This window comes from Homarus americanus, unplaced genomic scaffold, assembly GCF_018991925.1.
Source record: "Homarus americanus isolate GMGI-L3 unplaced genomic scaffold, GMGI_Hamer_2.0 scaffold26488, whole genome shotgun sequence".
Classification (NCBI taxonomy): Eukaryota; Metazoa; Arthropoda; class Malacostraca; order Decapoda; family Nephropidae; genus Homarus; species Homarus americanus.
Genome location: NW_024738622.1, coordinates 15,236 through 35,000, shown reverse-complemented (window position 1 = coordinate 35,000; position 19,765 = coordinate 15,236). Strand labels below are relative to the sequence as shown.

Below are 19,765 nucleotides of genomic sequence, written 5' to 3'. Positions count from 1 at the left end.
TTACTGTAGTACTGTAGTGAGTTACTGTACTTTAGTGAGTTACTGTACTGTAGTGTCACTGTACTGTAGTGAGATACTGTAGTACTGTAGTGAGATACTGTTCTGTAGTGAGTTACTGTACTTTAGTGAGTTACTGTACTGTAGTGTTACTGTACTGCAGTGAAATACTGTAGTACTGTAGTGAATTTCTGTAGTACTGTAGTGAATTACTGTAGTACTGTAGTGAGTAACTGTACTTTAGTGAGTTACTGTACTGTAGTGTTACTGTATTGTAGTGAGATACTGTAGTACTGTAGTGAGATACTGTTCTGTAGTGAGTTACTGTACTGCAGTGAGTTACTTTACTGTAGTGAGTTACTGTTCTGTAGTGAGTTACTGTACAGTTAACCCTCACTTTACGCGGTTAATGTAACCAGGAGGGTACCGCGGAAAGTGAGAAACGCGTAAAGTGAATAACATAACATATGGGATTAATTGAAATGGAGTCCGGGCCTATCCCCAAACTCCACTTTTTGATGACACACAACTATGTTGTAGTAAAAATATTATCTTAACTTTATGATGGTATGCACACACAATTAATAATTAAGAGAAATCTCAATAATATTAGGTTTTTTAATACTTACATTAGTAGAAAAAATGGCTGGGCACACGGGGATGGGCGGTTGGTTCCGAGGCAGAGGGCAGATTATTGGCCCTCACCTGTGTCACTTGTATCAATTGTATCACTATCCACCACAGAGGCTTGCAGGGCCTCTTTGTTAAACTCCCCAAAGTCCATATAAGTCCATATCCTCACCATAATTATCACTATCACTGACTTGGGCCGGCTGTGGTGGGTGGGGGGTGAAGAACTGGTAATGTTTTGATGACTGGGCGACCTTGTGCGCACCATGTTCGCGCAGCTTACACAACATGGCGGATGGCGGGAGGTTTGGATCCAAAAATGGCGCGGCTCGCCAGCCGCTCTCCGCGTAAAGGGGTACACGCACCGCGGAATGTGAGCATCCTGGGTTCCGGCAGGGCACCGTGTAAACGTGGAAACGCGGAATGTGGGACCGCGTAAAGTGAGGGTTAACTGTACTGTAGTGAATTAATGTAGAACTGTAGTGAGTTACTGTAGTACTGTAGTGAGTTACTGTTCTGTAGTGAGTTACTGTACTGGAGTGAATTAATGTAGTACTGTAGTGAGTTACTGTAGTACTGTAGTGAGTTACTGTACTGTAGTGAGTTACTGTACTGTAGTGAATTAATGGAGTACTGTAGTGAGTTATTGTACTGTAGTGAGTTACTGTAGTACTGTAGTGAGATACTGTAGTACTGTAATGAGTTATTGTACTGTAGTGAGTTACTGTGGTGAGATAATGTAGTGTTACTGTAGCACTGTAGTGAATTAATGTAGTACTGTAGTGAGTTACTGTAGTACTGTAGTGCATTACTGTACTGTAGTAAGATACAGTATCACTGTAGTGAATTACTGTAGTGAGTTACTGTAGTGAGTTACTGTAGTGAAATACTGTAGTGAGTTACTGTAGTACAGCAGTGAGTTACTGTAGTACTGTAGTGAGTTACTGTACTGTAGTGAGTTACTGTAGTGAGTTACTGTAGTGAGATACTGTAGTGAATAAATGTAGTACTGTAGTGAGTTACTGTAGTACTGTAGTGAGATACTGTAGTAGTGTAGTGAATTAATGTAGTACTGTGGTGAGTTACTGTAGTGAGATACTGTAGTAGTGTAGTGAATTAATGTAGTACTGTGGTGAGTTACTGTAGTGAGATACTGTAGTGGTGAGTTACTGTAGTGAGATACTGTAGTGGTAAGATACTGTAGTGAGATACTGTAGTGGTGAGATACTGTAGTGAGATACTGTTGTGAGATACTGTAGTGAGTTACTGTAGTACTATAGTGAATTACTGTAGTGAGATATTGTAGTGAGATACTGTAGTAATTACTATAGTACTGTAGTGAGTTACTGTAGTGAGATACTGTAGTGAGATACTGTAGGAATTACTGTAGTACTGTAGTGAGTTACTGTAGTGAGATACTGTAGTGAGATACTGTAGTGAGATACTGTAGGAATTACTGTAGTACTGTAGTGAGTTACTGTAGTGAGATACTGTAGTGAGATACTGTAGGAATTACTGTAGTACTGTAGTGAGTTACTGTAGTGAGATACTGTAAGAATTACTGTAGTGAATTACTGTAGTACTGTAGTGAGTTACTGTAGTGAGATACTGTAGTGAGATACTGTAGTGAGATACTGTAGTGAGATACTGTAGTGAGTTACTGTAGTGAGATGCTGTAGTGAGATGCTGTAGTGAGTTACTGTAGTGAGATACTGTAGTGAGATGCTGTAGTGAGTTACTGTAGTGAGTTACTGTAGTGAGATACTGTAGTGAGATGCTGTAGTGAGTTACTGTAGTGAGTTACTGTAGTGAGTTACTGTAGTGAGATGCTGTAGTGAGATGCTGTAGTGAGATGCTGTAGTGAGTTACTGTAGTGAGCTACTGTAGTGAGATACTGTAGTGAGTTACTGTAGTGAGTTACTGTAGTGAGATACTGTAGTGAGTTACTGTAGTGAGTTACTGTAGTGAGATGCTGTAGTGAGATGCTGTAGTGAGATGCTGTAGTGAGTTACTGTAGTGAGATACTGTGGTGAGTTACTGTAGTGAGTTACTGTAGTGAGTTACTGTACTGTAGTGAGTTACTGTAGTGAGATACTGTAGTGAGTTACTGTAGTGAGTTACTGTAGTGAGATTGTAGTGAGTTACTGTAGTGAGATGCTGTAGTGAGATGTAGTGAGCTGTAGTGAGTTACTGTAGTGAGTTACTGTAGTGAGTGCTGTAGTGAGATACTGTAGTGAGTTACTGTAGTGAGTTACTGTAGTGAGATACTGTAGTACTGTGGTGAGTTACTGTAGTGAGATACTGTAGTGAGTTACTGTAGTGAGTTACTGTAGTGAGATACTGTAGTGAGTTACTGTAGTGAGATACTGTAGTGAGATACTGTAGTGAGTTACTGTAGTGAGATGCTGTAGTGAGATGCTGTAGTGAGTTACTGTAGTGAGATACTGTAGTGAGATGCTGTAGTGAGTTACTGTAGTGAGTTACTGTAGTGAGATACTGTAGTGAGATGCTGTAGTGAGTTACTGTAGTGAGTTACTGTAGTGAGTTACTGTAGTGAGATGCTGTAGTGAGATGCTGTAGTGAGATGCTGTAGTGAGTTACTGTAGTGAGCTACTGTAGTGAGATACTGTAGTGAGTTACTGTAGTGAGTTACTGTAGTGAGATACTGTAGTGAGTTACTGTAGTGAGTTACTGTAGTGAGATGCTGTAGTGAGATGCTGTAGTGAGATGCTGTAGTGAGTTACTGTAGTGAGCTACTGTAGTGAGTTACTGTAGTGAGTTACTGTAGTGAGTTACTGTAGTGAGATACTGTAGTGAGTTACTGTAGTGAGTTACTGTAGTGAGATACTGTAGTGAGTTACTGTAGTGAGTTACTGTAGTGAGATGCTGTAGTGAGATGCTGTAGTGAGATGCTGTAGTGAGTTACTGTAGTGAGCTACTGTAGTGAGTTACTGTAGTGAGTTACTGTAGTGAGTTACTGTAGTGAGATACTGTAGTGAGTTACTGTAGTGAGTTACTGTAGTGAGTTACTGTAGTGAGATGCTGTAGTGAGATACTGTAGTGAGTTACTGTAGTGAGTTACTGTAGTGAGTTACTGTAGTGAGATGCTGTAGTGAGATACTGTAGTGAGTTACTGTAGTGAGTTACTGTAGTGAGATACTGTAGTACTGTGGTGAGTTACTGTAGTGAGATACTGTAGTGAGTTACTGTAGTGAGATACTGTAGTGAGTTACTGTAGTGAGATACTGTAGTGAGTTACTGTAGTGAGATACTGTAGTGAGTTACTGTAGTGAGATGCTGTAGTGAGATGCTGTAGTGAGTTACTGTAGTGAGATACTGTAGTGAGATGCTGTAGTGAGTTACTGTAGTGAGTTACTGTAGTGAGATACTGTAGTGAGATGCTGTAGCGAGTTACTGTAGTGAGTTACTGTAGTGAGTTACTGTAGTGAGATGCTGTAGTGAGATGCTGTGTAGTGAGCTAGCAGTAGTGAGATACTGTAGTGAGTTACTGTAGTGAGTTACTGTAGTGAGATACTGTAGTGAGTTACTGTAGTGAGTTACTGTAGTGAGATGCTGTAGTGAGATGCTGTAGTGAGATGCTGTAGTGAGTTACTGTAGTGAGCTACTGTAGTGAGTTACTGTAGTGAGTTACTGTAGTGAGATACTGTAGTGAGTTACTGTAGTGAGTTACTGTAGTGAGATACTGTAGTGAGTTACTGTAGTGAGTTACTGTAGTGAGATACTGTAGTGAGTTACTGTAGTGAGTTACTGTAGTGAGATACTGTAGTGAGTTACTGTAGTGAGTTACTGTAGTGAGATGCTGTAGTGAGTTACTGTAGTGAGCTACTGTAGTGAGTTACTGTAGTGAGTTACTGTAGTGAGATACTGTAGTGAGATACTGTAGTGAGTTACTGTAGTGAGTTACTGTAGTGAGTTACTGTAGTGAGTTACTGTAGTGAGTTACTGTAGTGAGTTACTGTATCTATATTATCTGCTGTCAATGTTCACCTGAGTGCCAGTGAGTTTATTTCAGATGGTCAGCATTCATGTTATGACACCATGAATAATTATCTAACTCTTGACATAAAAAAAAAATGACAATCAGCCCAAGTAGACCATTTGTAATGAGAGATATAGGCCTAGACATAAGTGTATTTACTGACAACAATATAATAGGGTGAGTAATAAGCTCCAAATATAGGCTGGACGGATATATGAGTGATAGGGGTTGGGTGTAAATGGGGCTGCCCAGTGTGGGCCCACTGCAGTGTCCTCCATTATTATGAACTCCCTGACAAACAAGTTAAAATATTTGTTTTTTTATTATTATTTTAATGGGCATTACCATACCTAAACCCTTCACTTTCCAGTGTTTGCACAGTACAGTACAGTACAGAAGAAAACCAGAGTACAGTACAGTACCTGGCAAAAACCTGCAGTGTTTGTTATCCAGTGTGACCCTACTCATCATGACACGTGTTCTCCAGGTACTGTAAAAGTACTACAGCATCCTCCTGTACAGTACAGTACTAACACTGGACAATGAAGGTTGCAACAATGTACAGTATAGTCTGCATTTACGCGGTCAATTGAACCCGTGGAGGCCCGCGTAAAACGAGAAACGCGTTAACGAAACAACAGTACATATGGGATTAATTGAAATAGAAACTGGGCCGACCCCCAAACTACACTTTTTCCGACACAATACATACATTGTAGTAAAAATAACATCTTAATTTAATGATGGTATGCACATACAATTAATATTTAAGAGAAATATCAATAATATTAGGTTTTTTAACACTTACGTTAGTAGAAAAGATGGCTGGGCACACGGGGATCGGGGGTTGGTTCCGAGGCAGAGGGCAGATTATTGGCCCTCACCTGTATCACTTGTATCAATTGTATCACTATCCACCACAGAGGCTTGCAGGGCCTCTTTGTTAAACCCCTCAAAGTCCATAACCTCACTATCACTGACTTGGTCCGGCTGTGGTGGGTGGCGGGTGAAGAACTCTGTAATGTTTTGACTGGGCGACCTTGTGCGCACCCTGCCCGCGCCGCTTCCCGCGTAAATGATGAAATTTACCGCGTGATTAAAACATTTTATTCTGGCGTAAATGACCAAACGCGTAAACAAAATCCGCGTAAATCCAGACTATACTGTACAGACCAACCACCTAACTAGCCAGGAAGCTGATGAGTGGTGAAAATTATTATAAAAAGAGGGGGGGGGGGGCATGAAGATAACTTCTAAGTTAGTATAGTATACAGTTAACCCTCACTTTACGTGGTTAATGTAACCCGGAGGGTACCGCGGAAAGTGAGAAACGCGTAAAGTGAATAACATAACATATGGGATTAATTGAAATGGAGTCCAGGCCGATCCCCAAACTCCACTTTTTTGACGACACACAACTATGTTGTAGTAAAAATATTATCTTAACTTTATGATGGTATGCACACACAATTAATAATTAAGAGAAATATCAATAATATTAGGTTTTTTAACACTTACATTAGTAGAAAAAATGGCTGGGCACACGGGGATGGGCGGTTGGTTCCGAGGCAGAGGGCAGATTATTGGCCCTCACCTGTGTCACTTGTATCAATTGTATCACTATCCACCACAGAGGCTTGCAGGGCCTCTTTGTTAAACTCCCCAAAGTCCATATAAGTCCATATCCTCACCATAATTATCACTATCACTGACTTGGGCCGGCTGTGGTGGGTGGGGGGTGAAGAACTGGTAATGTTTTGATGACTGGGCGACCTTGTGCGCACCATGTTCGCGCAGCTTACACAACATGGCGGATGGCGGGAGGTTTGGATCCAAAAATGGCGCGGCTCGCCAGCCGCTCTCCGCGTAAAGGGGTACACGCACCGCGGAATGTGAGCATCCTGGGTTCCGGCAGGGCACCGCGTAAACGTGGAAACGCGGAATGTGGGACCGCGTAAAGTGAGGGTTAACTGTACTGTAGACTTTACTGTATATTCCAAATACTGTAGAAGACACTGTACAGCATGATGTACCAAGCATTACATTGTTTAACCTTATACCTGTACTGTAGTCAGTGTAACAACTACAACTGTTCAAGAAATACAGTAATATACACTAGTTCTAATATTAGTGTTATCATAGTACAGTAATACACCATTAAAAAATTATGTCTTCAATATGAACAGTTTTATAATGGCAACAAAGACGGTAAATCTTAACTTGTTAAAAGCAGTTCAGTGTTAACTAAAACAGAATGTGTTGATGTGTGTCACAACCTCAGTCATGAACAACAACTTGACTTCTTGGGGGAAATATTGACAAGAGGGGTGAAGCCAAGATAACTTACTGCATGTGTCACTTCCTCAGCAAACACTCGGTGTATACCTACATAATGATATTTATGCCACAGTTGGTTTTATCTCTGCACTATTTTGCCACACTGTAACATTTTGATCCTGTTATATATTTTCCCTAATATATATCAGAAGGTAATGGGGTACAGTACCTATTATAGCTATATTTGTGTAACTGGCACCACCAGATGGTCACACGACACCTATCATACCTTGTCAATAATCTATTTGTATCGCATGAAAGTTATCTGGTGCCTGTCTCATGCAATCCATTTTCCTATATAAGCGCGCGCGCACGCACGCACGCACACGCACACACACACGCACACACGCACACACGCACACGCACACACACACACACACAGCGTCTGTGAGGGACGTGCAGAGGCAAGTAGGATGAGTGAGTAACAAGGGTTGGTTGTGGGGATGGTGGGGGGAAGGTGGGGGAGGGCATGAGGGATCCAGCCAACTTACCGATATGGCAGGCAGAAACATGCCCACCACATAGAGCACCCCACTGCTCACTGTGGAGTCCTTATAAGGGTAACGCAGGCTTTCGTCGTTGCAGTTAAACCCGCGTTCAAATGGCTTGCCCAACAGAAAGAACAGAAGGATAGGGATGGCCACTGGAAAACAAGAGGGACAGAGGGGACAAAAAATGAGTGAGGCAGCGCATCATGCATGGCATCCTTCCCAAAGGTCGCCTACTGTAGTGTCTGGGTTCACAGGGATCACTTCATATTAGTTTTCCTTCTTGTCCTTGTACTGTATTATACCACCACATCCAGTTAGATAGTCTTACTCTTGCACCTCATTAGTTACTGAACCACAAGTGATCCTGGACCTCCAACAATGGCAGGAGCAACAGGACACAAAATAAAATTGATCTAAATACAAAAGCAGCAGGGTTTGGGAATCCTTAATTATCCTACTGCAATCATTACTTTAAAAAACACAATATGCCACAGTGAAGGTTTACATATGCACTTAAACATTTTTAAATTATTAAAGCATCTTTATATACAACATCTACAAAATCTTTCTTGAAAAATAAAGATTATTAAAAAAAAATTACAACACAGAAGAGGGTCACACTGCAGAGCCACAACGTTGGGGAGGTAAAGGCCTGTCACATATCAAGCGTCTGTCTACCTGTGCAGACCATAGAGGCGTTCATTAACTGTAGGAGCTGGGTGGGGTATGGAGGGAGGCAGGGCAGGTGGATCTTCAACAGGTGGGAGCAACATAAACACTGTTAATAAAATAAGCTAACTGCTCTGTAAAAGGCAAAACAATAATATAATCACACCTTGAAAAATCCTGCTTTTACAAAACTGTATTAAAGCTAAGAGGGATATCAAAGAAAAACAGGTTGTGGATTTGTGAACACACATACTATACTGTACTCCTTAAACAGGACGGGCACAGAACACCGGCATACGCTACCATTGTGGGTTCTGTCTAGTGAGACTCCCTATATCTGGTAAAGCTGGGAAGACATACTTCAAAGTATTGCAGAGGAAGCATAAGGGATTAATAAATATCATGGTTATTACTCATACCAAATCCAGGTATCATGATTAGTAGCATAACCAAAGAAATTATATGTAAGTAATGGACATGCTTATTAGTACTGTACGGCAATTTATGAGCATCCATGTCTAGACAAGAATAATAGAGTAAGTGGCTACAGGATAAAACAAGGAAGGCTCCCAGGAAAAATGCAATTACCTGAGAAACGTTTGAGATCTGGCCATACTCCTGCTAACGACTTGCTGTGCTTTAGTTTTGACTCACCGAGCGTTGGCTGCAGCCTATAGCCTCAACAACTGTCATTCCCCAGCCTCCGATGTAAACAGTGGTTCAACATTTTAAATTACCAGATAAACTTTCCTGCCTGTACGGTCACCTACTCGTCCTCTACAGCAAAAAAGCAGAAGTAAATTATATACTGTACATTAGTGATTCTCAAACTGGGGTCCACGAAAAGTTTTTGAGAAATAGTGAGTTTAAGGTTTGTGAGAGATTAGGCGATTCCAATTCGCAGGATATTTTGGATTTGGGTTGAAATGAACAAATGCTTTGGACTATGATTTATTATTTAATTATTGACAATATTTGTATGTGTCATGGTATATAAGGGGTCCTTGGTTGAAAAAAGTGAGAATCCCTGCAGTACAGTACAGTTGCTTCAAATACTGCTGTATGTACAGTAGTTAATAAAAATTACATTAAAAACCTGTTTTATACCATACACCTGACCTGTTGTCTGGCAAGAGCTGTTATCTTTATACTGTACTGTACACTGTCACACCTAACCTATAAATAACAAGTTGTAGCTGCCATACAAAAATAAATGTCCCCTACTGGGCACGGCCTGTTGCATTAGTGTCCTACACCCCTCCTTATTAAGGCCAAGTTGACAAAAAACTCCTTTAAGGGTTCCTGTAAAATAAGTCATGACAGAAAATTGAATATAAAGAAAGGGATGAAGAGATATTGCAGAGTTTCCTTCCAGTTAACCCAGGAGGGAACTAATAACAAAGAAACTAACACCACAAGCAATTTACATCAAACAAGTACAGTACAACAACAACAATTATCTGATGCAGTAGTAGGTGATGTTGGCCTTCATGTCAAGTTAAGTTCATTATCAGTGACAATAGTTCCACTTTTCTCTCCTGCTAAAAACATTTAAACTTTGAACTTAATTTTAATCAAGAGCCTCACTACATTAGCACTGAGCAGCCTATAAATATTCCATACAGTGAAGTTTAAAGCTGGTCCAATTAAACTGTGGGGAATTAAGACTCACCTATGACATTTAGGTGTGACTCAAGGATAACTTATTATGGCTGATGGGACACTACTTACACAATATTATCTTAAGGGCTTTTGAGAGCTAGTCACCATGTTGTTCTGCCTGTACAGTATAGGTACAAGTACTATGGTAAGTCTATTGCCATGATGACATACTGTGCACCTTACATTTATGGTGTAAAAAGGACCATCTTAATTGTCTTATTATTGAATTTAGTTTTTACTGGGGTAACAAGACATGAAACTGTTTAGTGTACAGTCAATGGCATAAATTCTGGGACAATCTGCAATAATACAGTGGTCCCTCGGTTAACGAGCACAATTCGTTCCAGAAGGTTGCTCGTTAACCGAAAAATTTGTTAACTGAAACCATTGTTTCAATGAGTTTTTGGGTAATTGGTTCCAGCTCACCGAAAATTGCCTAAAGTCAACAAAAAAGGTAGAAAAGTACACTTACTTTGAGGTGTGTATGTATAAAGCTCCTGGATGATGATGCTGATGTGAATTTGAAGTGGGAGGTGGAGAAGGAGAAGGGAGAAGAGAAGGAAGTGGAGGTGGAGGAGCATTTTACTGCTTCTTGGAAGGCGAGCCACCTTCCATGAAAATGTCAGGAACCTCTGGACTGACAGATTCTCCAGCAGGAACATCCTCTCTCCTTCTTGAAGTGGAAGGCTGAGGGATAGCATCTTGTTCCCGCTGCCTTTTAGTGAAGAAACTGTCAATTTTTTTTTCTATGGGGCATCTCTCCTCATCATTAACTGATGTTTGAAGAAGGAGACCACTGTGTCCTCATCATTACACAAAACTAGTTCTGATTTTTCCACATCTGGGTGCCTTGAAGCCAGTTTCCTGAACTTCTCCCAGTGGTCAACAACATCTTTCAACTCTGAAGCTGACATATGGTCATCACTTTCCTTTTCCTCCTCACCACTGTCAGCCTCTAACAACTCATCCAGTTGCTGCAAGTATTCAGGAGTAAGTTCCTGTTCATGAGACATCACAAGCTCTTCTACATCATCCTCCTCCACTTCAAGGTCCAATGACTGACCAATGGACACAATCTCCTGGTCCAACTCTGCTTCTTCCTGAAATCCCTCAAAATCATGGACTACTGATGGCCACAGTTCTTTCCATGAAGAATTGAGGGATCAAGTGGAGACTTCTTGCCATGAGGACACAATCAATTTTACATCCTCCAGGATATTAAATTGTGTCTTCCAGAACTGTGCCAGTGTTAGTTCAGGATCAGTGGAAGTTGCCTGATGACACCTCCTAAACATTTTCTTCATGTACCGCTTCTTAAAGTTGCTGATCACATTCTGGTCCATTGGCTGTATGATTGATGTAGTGTTGGGAGGCAAAAACAACACTTTGACAAAGTCAAATTGAGACTCCAAAGAGCTGGCAAGTTGAAGGTCATGACCAGGGGCATTATCCATAAGGAGAAGAGCCTTTAAAGGGAGTTTATTGGTGGTTAGGTTGCTCTTCACAGAAGGGCAAAACACCTCAACAGCCCATTCATTAAAGAGCTGTCTTGTCACCCATGCCTTACGGTTGGACTTCCAATAAACTCCAAGCAGTCCTCTTACCACTTTTTGTTGCTTGAACACCCTGGGGTTCTCAGAGTGGTAGACAAGCATAGGCTTCAGCCGGAAATCCCCTGAAGCATTGGCACCAAGCAATAGAGTGAGACGGTCTTTCATGGGTTTATGCCCAGGTAAAGAGGCTTCATCTCTGGTGATGAATGTCCTTTTGGGCATTTTTTTCCAGAACAGCCCAGTTTCGTCCACATTGAAAACTTGCTGTGGAAGATAATTTTCTTCATCCATCAGTTCTTTAAACTCCACTAAAAATTTTGCTGCCCCTTCCTTATCACCACTAGCAGCCTCACCGTGCCTAACAACACTAAAAATGTCACTTCTTTTCTTAAAATTTTCGAACCAGCCATTGCTGGCCCTAAACTCTTCAAATTCTGTGCCTGAAGAACCAGATTGATCTGTCTTTAAATGTTCGTAAATCTCCCTGGCTCTTTCACAAATAAATTCAGTAGAAACTGAATCACCTTTCATCTGTTTTTCCCTAATCCAGATGAGAAGTAACCTCTCTGTTTCTGCTATTAGGGATCTACCTTTAAACACTGGTAGATTTGTCTCTCACTTTCACTTCCTTGAATTTGTCTTTCTGTGCAAGAATTGTCGACACAGTTGATGTCGACATGCCATATTCTTTGCTTAGCACATTTGTTCTAATGCCTTCTTCATGTTTCTTAATAATTTCCTGTTTCACCTGGATTGAAATCGCTTTTCTTGATTTCTTGGGACCCATGCTGGATTCAAAAACAATTTCAACATGTGATATTTTAAGTTTAATTGCTGTAAATAAAGAATATTTTCTTTAAATCGACACTGCACTGCGCTATATATCATCAATATGTAAAATAAATTTCAAAATAACCAATAATTTCACTGTAAAAACGGAAAAAATCGTTTATGTTGAAGAGAGTCTGAAGCAAGATGTTACCTCCACTGAAAAGACACAGACTGACGCCTGTATGGTGTGTTGACAGGCTGTTTGGCACGCTAAAAACTAGTTTCCCTGTATTCAATTATGTTAAATAATTGTTAAAATTACTAAAAATTTTAATATAAGACTTTAAAAATTATTGAATAGTACAAACTTCTTGATATTTCCTAAAATAGTAAGGAATTTAAGCCCTAAAACCGATTACTGAATTGGCGGACTAATACGACAGCTAGTGTGCAAGCAAAAACATGTTGAGGGGCGCTCGTAAGGAATTCGTTAATCGAGGGATTGCTCGTTAACCGAAGTTAAGAATCTTATGGAAGGTAATTCGTTAACCGAAATCTCGTTAACCGAGGTGCTCGTTAACCAAGGGATCACTGTACATCTTAAATAACTAGTCATTAAAAGCAAATTTGTCAAGTCTTCATCATACAGTGATCCCTCGGTTAACGAGCGCCTCGGTTATCGAAATTTCGGTTAACGAATTACCTTCCATATTCTTCACTTTGGTTAACGAGCCAACCCTCGGTTAACGAATTCCTTACGAATTTTTCCCAACATGTTTTTGCCTGCATTTGGCTGTCCACCAGCTGTAGTATCAGTCCGCCAATCCAGTAATCGGTTCTAGGGCTTAAATTCCTTACTATTTTAGTAAATATCAAAAAGGTTGTACTATTCAATAATTTTAAAAGTTTTATATTAAATTTTTTAGTCATTTTTACAACCATTGAACATAATTGAAGTACAGAAAACTAGTTTTTTGCACCCCAAACAGCCACTCAACACACCAAGCTTGGCGTCAGTTTGTTTACCAGTTCAGAGGAAGGAACATCTTGTTTGAGACTCTTCAACATAAATGCTTTTTTCTGTGTTTCCAGTCAAATTATTGGCCATTTTGAAATATATTTTACATATTGACAATATATAATGCAGTGCAATGTTGATTTAATGAAAATAATCTTGAATTACACCAAGTGAACTAAAATTTTATGGGTGAAATGGCAGCATGAAGCTTGGGGTGACTTCTCTTCCACCCCAATGCCTTCTCTTCTCCCTTCTCCTCCACCCCCATTCTAATTCCCATCATCATCATCATCAACCAGGAGCCTTCTACATACACACCTCAAAGTAAGTGTACTTTACTGCATTTATATTTAGTTTGTATGTAATTTTCGGAGAGCTGGAACCAATTACCCAAAAACCCATTGAAACAATGGTTTCGGTTAACGACCAACCTTCTGGAACGAATTGTGCTCGTTAACCGAGGGACCACTGTACAGTGTTACCAGGTCATTGACATAATGCTGAAACAAATTTATGCTGCTGACAGTCCTACACTGCCATAAGACACCTAGTTTAATACAGTACGCTACACTTTTGTAAATTAGTTACCATGTTTGTCGGTACACAAATCAACCTTAATTTATCAGCTCAAAAGATCATGTTAAAGTCAATGGTCTATACCTTACTGTACTTGTTCTATAAGTCGACACCCGAACACTACTGTACAGCCACTGACTCAGAGCTCACCACCTCAGCAGTAGAGCTCACCACCTCAGCAGTAGAGCTCACCACCTCAGCAGTAGAGCTCACCACCTCAGCAGTAGAGCTCACCACCTCAGCAGTAGAGCTCACCACCTCAGCAGTAGAGCTCACCACCTCAGCAGTAGAGCTCACCACCTCAGCAGTAGAGCTCACCACCTCAGCAGTACAGCTCACCACCTCAGCAGTGGGCTCAGTAGCTCACCTCAGCAGTAGACCACCTCAGCAGTAGACTCACCACCTCAGCAGTGGAGCTCACCACCTCAGCACTCACCACCTCAGCAGTGGAGCTCACCACTTCAGCAGTAGAGCTCACCACCTCAGCAGTAGGCTCAGCTCACCACCTCAGCAGTAGAGCTCACCACCTCCAGCCAGAGCTCACCACCTCAGCAGTCTCACCACCTCAGCAGTAGAGCTCACCACCTCAGCAGTAGAGCTCACCACTTCAGCAGTAGCTCACCACCTCCAGCAGTAGGTTCACCCAGCAGTTTCACCACCTCAGCAGTAGAGTTCACCACCATGTACAATGTTACCAGTGATGCAATGTTACCAGTGATACAATGTTACCAGTGATACAATGCTACCAGTGATACAATGCTACCAGTGATACAATGCTACCAGTGATACAATGCTACCAGTGATACAATGTTACCAGTGTACAATGCTACCAGTGATACAATGCTACCAGTGATACAATGCTACCAGTGATACAATGCTACCAGTGATACAATGCTACCAGTGATACAATGCTACCAGTGATACAATGTTACCAGTGATGTAATGAAGGTATAAACAGTTATTAAGAAAATGTGAAGTATATAATTCAATAGATAGTGTGTTTATTGTGGAAGAGAATGATGATGAAGAGAGCCTCAATATCTGACACAATGGAACCTTTAACATGATACAACGACCAATCTGACCCAAGATATTGATGTTTGTGGGTAGGATGGGGAAGCGAGCAGTTTATTTTTTTTAATATGAGGGCCGTACTGTAGTTTATGATGGCTGTAGTTTATGATGGGTGTAGTTTATGATGGGTGTAGTTTATGATGGGTGTAGTTTATGATGGGTGTAGTTTATGATGGCTGTAGTTTATGATGGCTGTAGTTTATGATGGCTGTAGTTTATGATGGCTGTAGTTTATGATGGCTGTAGTTTATGATGGCTGTAGTTTATGATGGCTGTAGTTTATGATGGGTGTAGTTTATGATGGCTGTAGTTTATGATGGCTGTAGTTTATGATGGGTGTAGTTTATGATGGGTGTAGTTTATGGTGGCTGTAGTTTATGATGGGTGTAGTTTATGATGGGTGTAGTTTATGATGGCTGTAGTTTATGATGGCTGTAGTTTATGATGGCTGTAGTTTATGATGGCTGTAGATTATGATGGCTTTAGTTTATGATGGCTGTAGTTTATGATGGCTGTAGTTTATGGTGGCTGTAGTTTATGATGGGTGTAGTTTATGATGGCTGTAGTTGGAGAAAATATTAAGTATTTTCATGTTCAATATGTAGTTCTAGTTCATAGATTAAACTGTATATTTTGTAATAGAATTTAGTTACAACTTTGATAATGCTGTAAAATATACATATATACTCTCTCTCTCCAGTGTTTCAATAAAGCCTCATTATGTGTACAGGAGCCAGGGTGTACATCATGTTGTGTACAGGAGCCAGGGTGTACATCATGTTGTGTACAGGAGCCAGGGTGTACATCATGTTGTGTACAGGAGCCAGGGTGTACATCATGTTGTGTACAGGAGCCAGGGTGTACATCATGTTGTGTACAGGAGCCAGGGTGTACATCATGTTGTGTGGGAGCCAGGGTGTACATCATGTTGTGTACAGGAGCCAGAGTGTACATCATGTTGTGTACAGAGCCAGGGTGTACATCATGTTGTGTACAGGAGCCAGGGTGTACATCATGTTGTGTGTACAGGAGCCAGGGTGTACATCATGTTGTGTATAGGAGCCAGAGTGTACATCATGTTGTGTCAGGGAGCCAGGGTGTACATCATGTTGTGTACAGGAGCCAGAGTGTACATCATGTGTGTGTAGAGAGAGCCAGGTGTACATCATGTTGTGTACAGGAGCCAGAGTGTACATCATGTTGTGTACAGGAGCCAGGTGTACAGGAGCCAGGGTGTACATCATGTTGTGTACAGGAGCCAGGGTGTACATCATGTTGTGTACAGGAGCCAGGGTGTACATCATGTTGTGTACAGGAGCCAGGGTGTACATCATGTTGTGTACAGGAGCCAGGGTGTACATAATGTTGTGTACAGGAGCCAGGGTGTACATAATGTTGTGTACAGGAGCCAGGGTGTACATCATGCTGGCAGGCAATAACAAACCACCTGGTCACAAGATGCTGGCAGTGATGTACTGTAGTGTACTGTACGGAACTGTGCTGTATTGTACTGTACTGTATTGTACTGTACTGAATTGTACTGTATTGTATTGTACTGTGCTGTACTGTACTGTATTGAACTGAACTGTATTGTACTGTACTGAATTGTACTGTACTGTATTGTACCATACTGTACTGCAGTGTACTGTACTGTATTGTACTGTGTTGTACTGTACTGTACTGTATTGTACTGAACTGTATTGTACTGTACTGAATTGTACTGTACTGTATTGTACCATACTGTACTGCGGTGTACTGTACTGTATTGTACTGTGTTGTACTGTACTGCATTGTACTGTACTGTATTGTACAGTACTGTATTGTACTGTACTGTACTGTAATGTAGTGTAGTGTACTGTAGTGTAGTGTACTGTAGTGTACTGTAGTGTACTGTACTGTAGTGTACTGTAGTGTACTGTACTGTAGTGTAGTGCACTGTACTGTACTGTAGTGTAGTGTACTGTAGTGTACTGTACTGTAGTGTAGTGTACTGCACTGCACTGTACTGTAGTGTACTGTAGTGTACTGTAGTGTACTGCACTGTACTGTAGTGTACTGCACTGTACTGTAGTGTAGTGTAGTGTACTGTACTGTAGTGTACAGTACTGTACTGTACTGTAGTGTAGTGTACTGTACTGTGCTGTGCTGTACTGTAGTGTAGTGTAGTGTACTGTGTTGTGCTGTGCTGTACTGCACTGCACTGTACTGTAGTGTAGTGTACTGTAGTGTACTGCACTGTACTGTAGTGTAGTGTAGTGTATTGTACTGTAGTGTACTGTACTATGCTGTACTGTAGTGTAGTGTACTGTAGTGTACTGCACTGTACTGTACTGTAGTGTACTGCACTGTACTGTAGTGTAGTGTACTGTACTGCACTGTACTCAGTGTAGTGTACAGTACTGCACTGTACTGTAGTACTGTAGTGTACAGTGTGCTGTAGTGTACTGTAGTGTACTGTACTGTACTGTGCTGTACTGTAGTGTAGTGTAGTGTACTGCACTGTACTGTAGTGTACTGTAGTGTAGTGTACTGTACTGTGCGTGTGTGCTGTGCTGTACTGTACTGCACTGTACTGTAGTTGTAGTGTAGTGTAGTGTACTGTACTGTACTGTAGTGTAGTGTAGTGTACTGTACTGTACTGTACTGTACTGTACTGTACTGTACTGTACTGTAGTGTACTGTACTGTACTGTAGTGTAGTGTACTGTAGTGTAGTGTACTGTACTGCACTGTACTGCACTGTACTGTACTGTACTGCACTGTAGTGTACTGTACTGTACTGTAGTGTACTGTACTGTACTGTACTGTACTGTACTGTACTGTACTGTAGCACTGTACTGTACTGTACTGTAGTGTACTGCACTGTACTGTACTGTACTGTACTGTACTGTACTGTACTGCACTGCACTGTACTGCACTGTACTGCACTGTACTGTACTGTACTGTACTGTACTGTACTGTACTGTACTGTACTGTACTGTACTGTACTGTGCTGTAGTGTAGTGTACTGTACTGTACTGTACTGTACTGTGCTGTAGTGTAGTGTACTGCACTGTACTGTACTGTACTGTACTGTACTGTACTGTGCTGTGCTGTAGTGTAGTGTACTGCACTGTACTGTACTGTACTGTAGTGTAGTCTTCTTGTCTTCATTAACTTTACTATCTTTCATCTCAAAATTTAAGGTTCACATTTTGGTCTTGGTAGATAGAGTCACGCCTAGTTTGCTGGATAATTATTTCAAAGGTAGACTTATGGGCCGACAAATATGGTATACGTACTGTACACAAAAAAATATAAGATTATTTTTAACCTATGACAGTATTGTATTGTACACAAACTATATAAAAAGATACTGACTATATAAAAACAAACCCTTTCTAAAATTTAAACACGACAAAAGCCTGAAAAACGATAATATAAAATATGAATTACCTAAAGAAATCAGAGAATGAAGTACTGTACAATACTGTACCATCAAGGAAGTGAAACAGTTAACTATGGTGGTCTACTGTACAGTGTTTCAACCTCTGCTAAATATATTAACATTTATCTACAAATATTGGATAAAAATAATTATCTTAGGAGACTGTACAAGACATTGTTAATTATGTCATAAAGTTTTGAGAAACAGACTTGACTTATCTTTCATTACACAATATCTCTTGACTTGTACTGTACTGCATGGAAAACATAATTCAGTATAAAGTTAATAACAAAGAGTAGAGTAATTGTTATACTGTACTGTATATATCATTATACAGTTGGTTCTTCTTCATCAGTGTAAACATTTATACTGTAGTACTCCCAAGACCTACACTGATTAAATACAAAGCAGGAAAGCTTACACTGGTATGACTCCAAGTACTGTAGTCCATTACTCTACATACAAACCTACTGTCCCTAACTGCTCCTCAAGACAAGTTGTTCATGAGCTGTATGTTTTTAGTAAGTAAAGTGTTTCAAACTCATGTACAACTATAAACAAACAGTGAACCTAAACACTAGTTTTGTGTTGGACTATAAACTGTGGCTGGACATGACCATTGCTGTAGGTTGGCCAAGACTAACGCTCTTGGGTGGTCGTGTGCATCGCTAGCAAATATTAATAGAGCTCGAGGCGTTATAACACAACCGTTAATGGTTAAAGCACATCCTACAGCACATCGTCAACAGCCATGACCAGCTACGAGGACAACACTACCCACGTTAACTGACTACCAATCGTGGCGCTTTACTCTCGTACACTAATACCCCAACATCCAATGCTGGGATGGCCCAGTGTTGGGACTCAAAAGTGTGGAATGTCTTCCCAACTTACCAGGCCCACGGGCATGGCCACCCCAAAAAGCATGAGGGCCATGTCAGACACTGTTTCATGATCGGTAAACGGGTAGCGGAGTGACTCGTCATCACAAAACATGCCCCGTTCAAAGGGAGACCACACTTTCTTCACCACAAATATGCAGCCTGACACTGAAAAATCAGAATGATTGAATACTCAACAGAGTGCACACAACTCATGTTAATCCCAGGTCCAGTGACGTACACGTGACGTGAAAGATGACTTCACATCCAGAAGCGTACCACTACAGCATTACAGTTATCCTCATCCAGGAATGAAAAGGATCATATTTTGTACAAAGGATTTGTTTGATCAAGCAAAGATTAGTTCCACTTGGTCAGTTAATGGAAGTGAAGCCAGCATTATAATAATGGTCACACAACTCTTCACTCACAGTAGCAAGTCAAATGGGCCTCAGTCTTGTAGTACAGTAATCTGGAGTGACACCTATTGTTTGGGACCTACAGTACTGTGTTTGGGACCTACAGTACTGTGTTTGGGACCTACAGTACTGTGTTTGGGACCTACAGTATTGTGTTTGGGACCTACAGTACTGTGTTTGGACCTACAGTACTGTGTTTGGGACCTACAGTACTGTGTTTGGGACCTACAGTACTGTGTTTGGGACCTACAGTACTGTGTT

At 40.9% G+C, this 19,765-nt stretch overlaps 1 protein-coding gene across 2 annotated transcripts in view; it reads right to left on the bottom strand.

The window, feature by feature from the left end:
* The window catches only part of LOC121874290 (phospholipid phosphatase 3-like), a 52,807-nt gene extending 33,523 nt beyond the window's left edge, over nt 1–19,284 (bottom strand). Inside the window, exon 1 of one of the 2 annotated variants that reach the window (XM_042378389.1) lies at nt 19,099–19,284. In XM_042378389.1, the coding sequence (XP_042234323.1) occupies nt 19,099–19,200 (102 nt within the window). In that variant the 5' untranslated portion in view covers nt 19,201–19,284. The remainder of the gene's footprint in view (nt 1–19,098) is intronic. The other variant, XM_042378388.1, reaches the window with a different exon arrangement.
* Between the last annotated feature and the right edge of the window lie 481 nt (nt 19,285–19,765).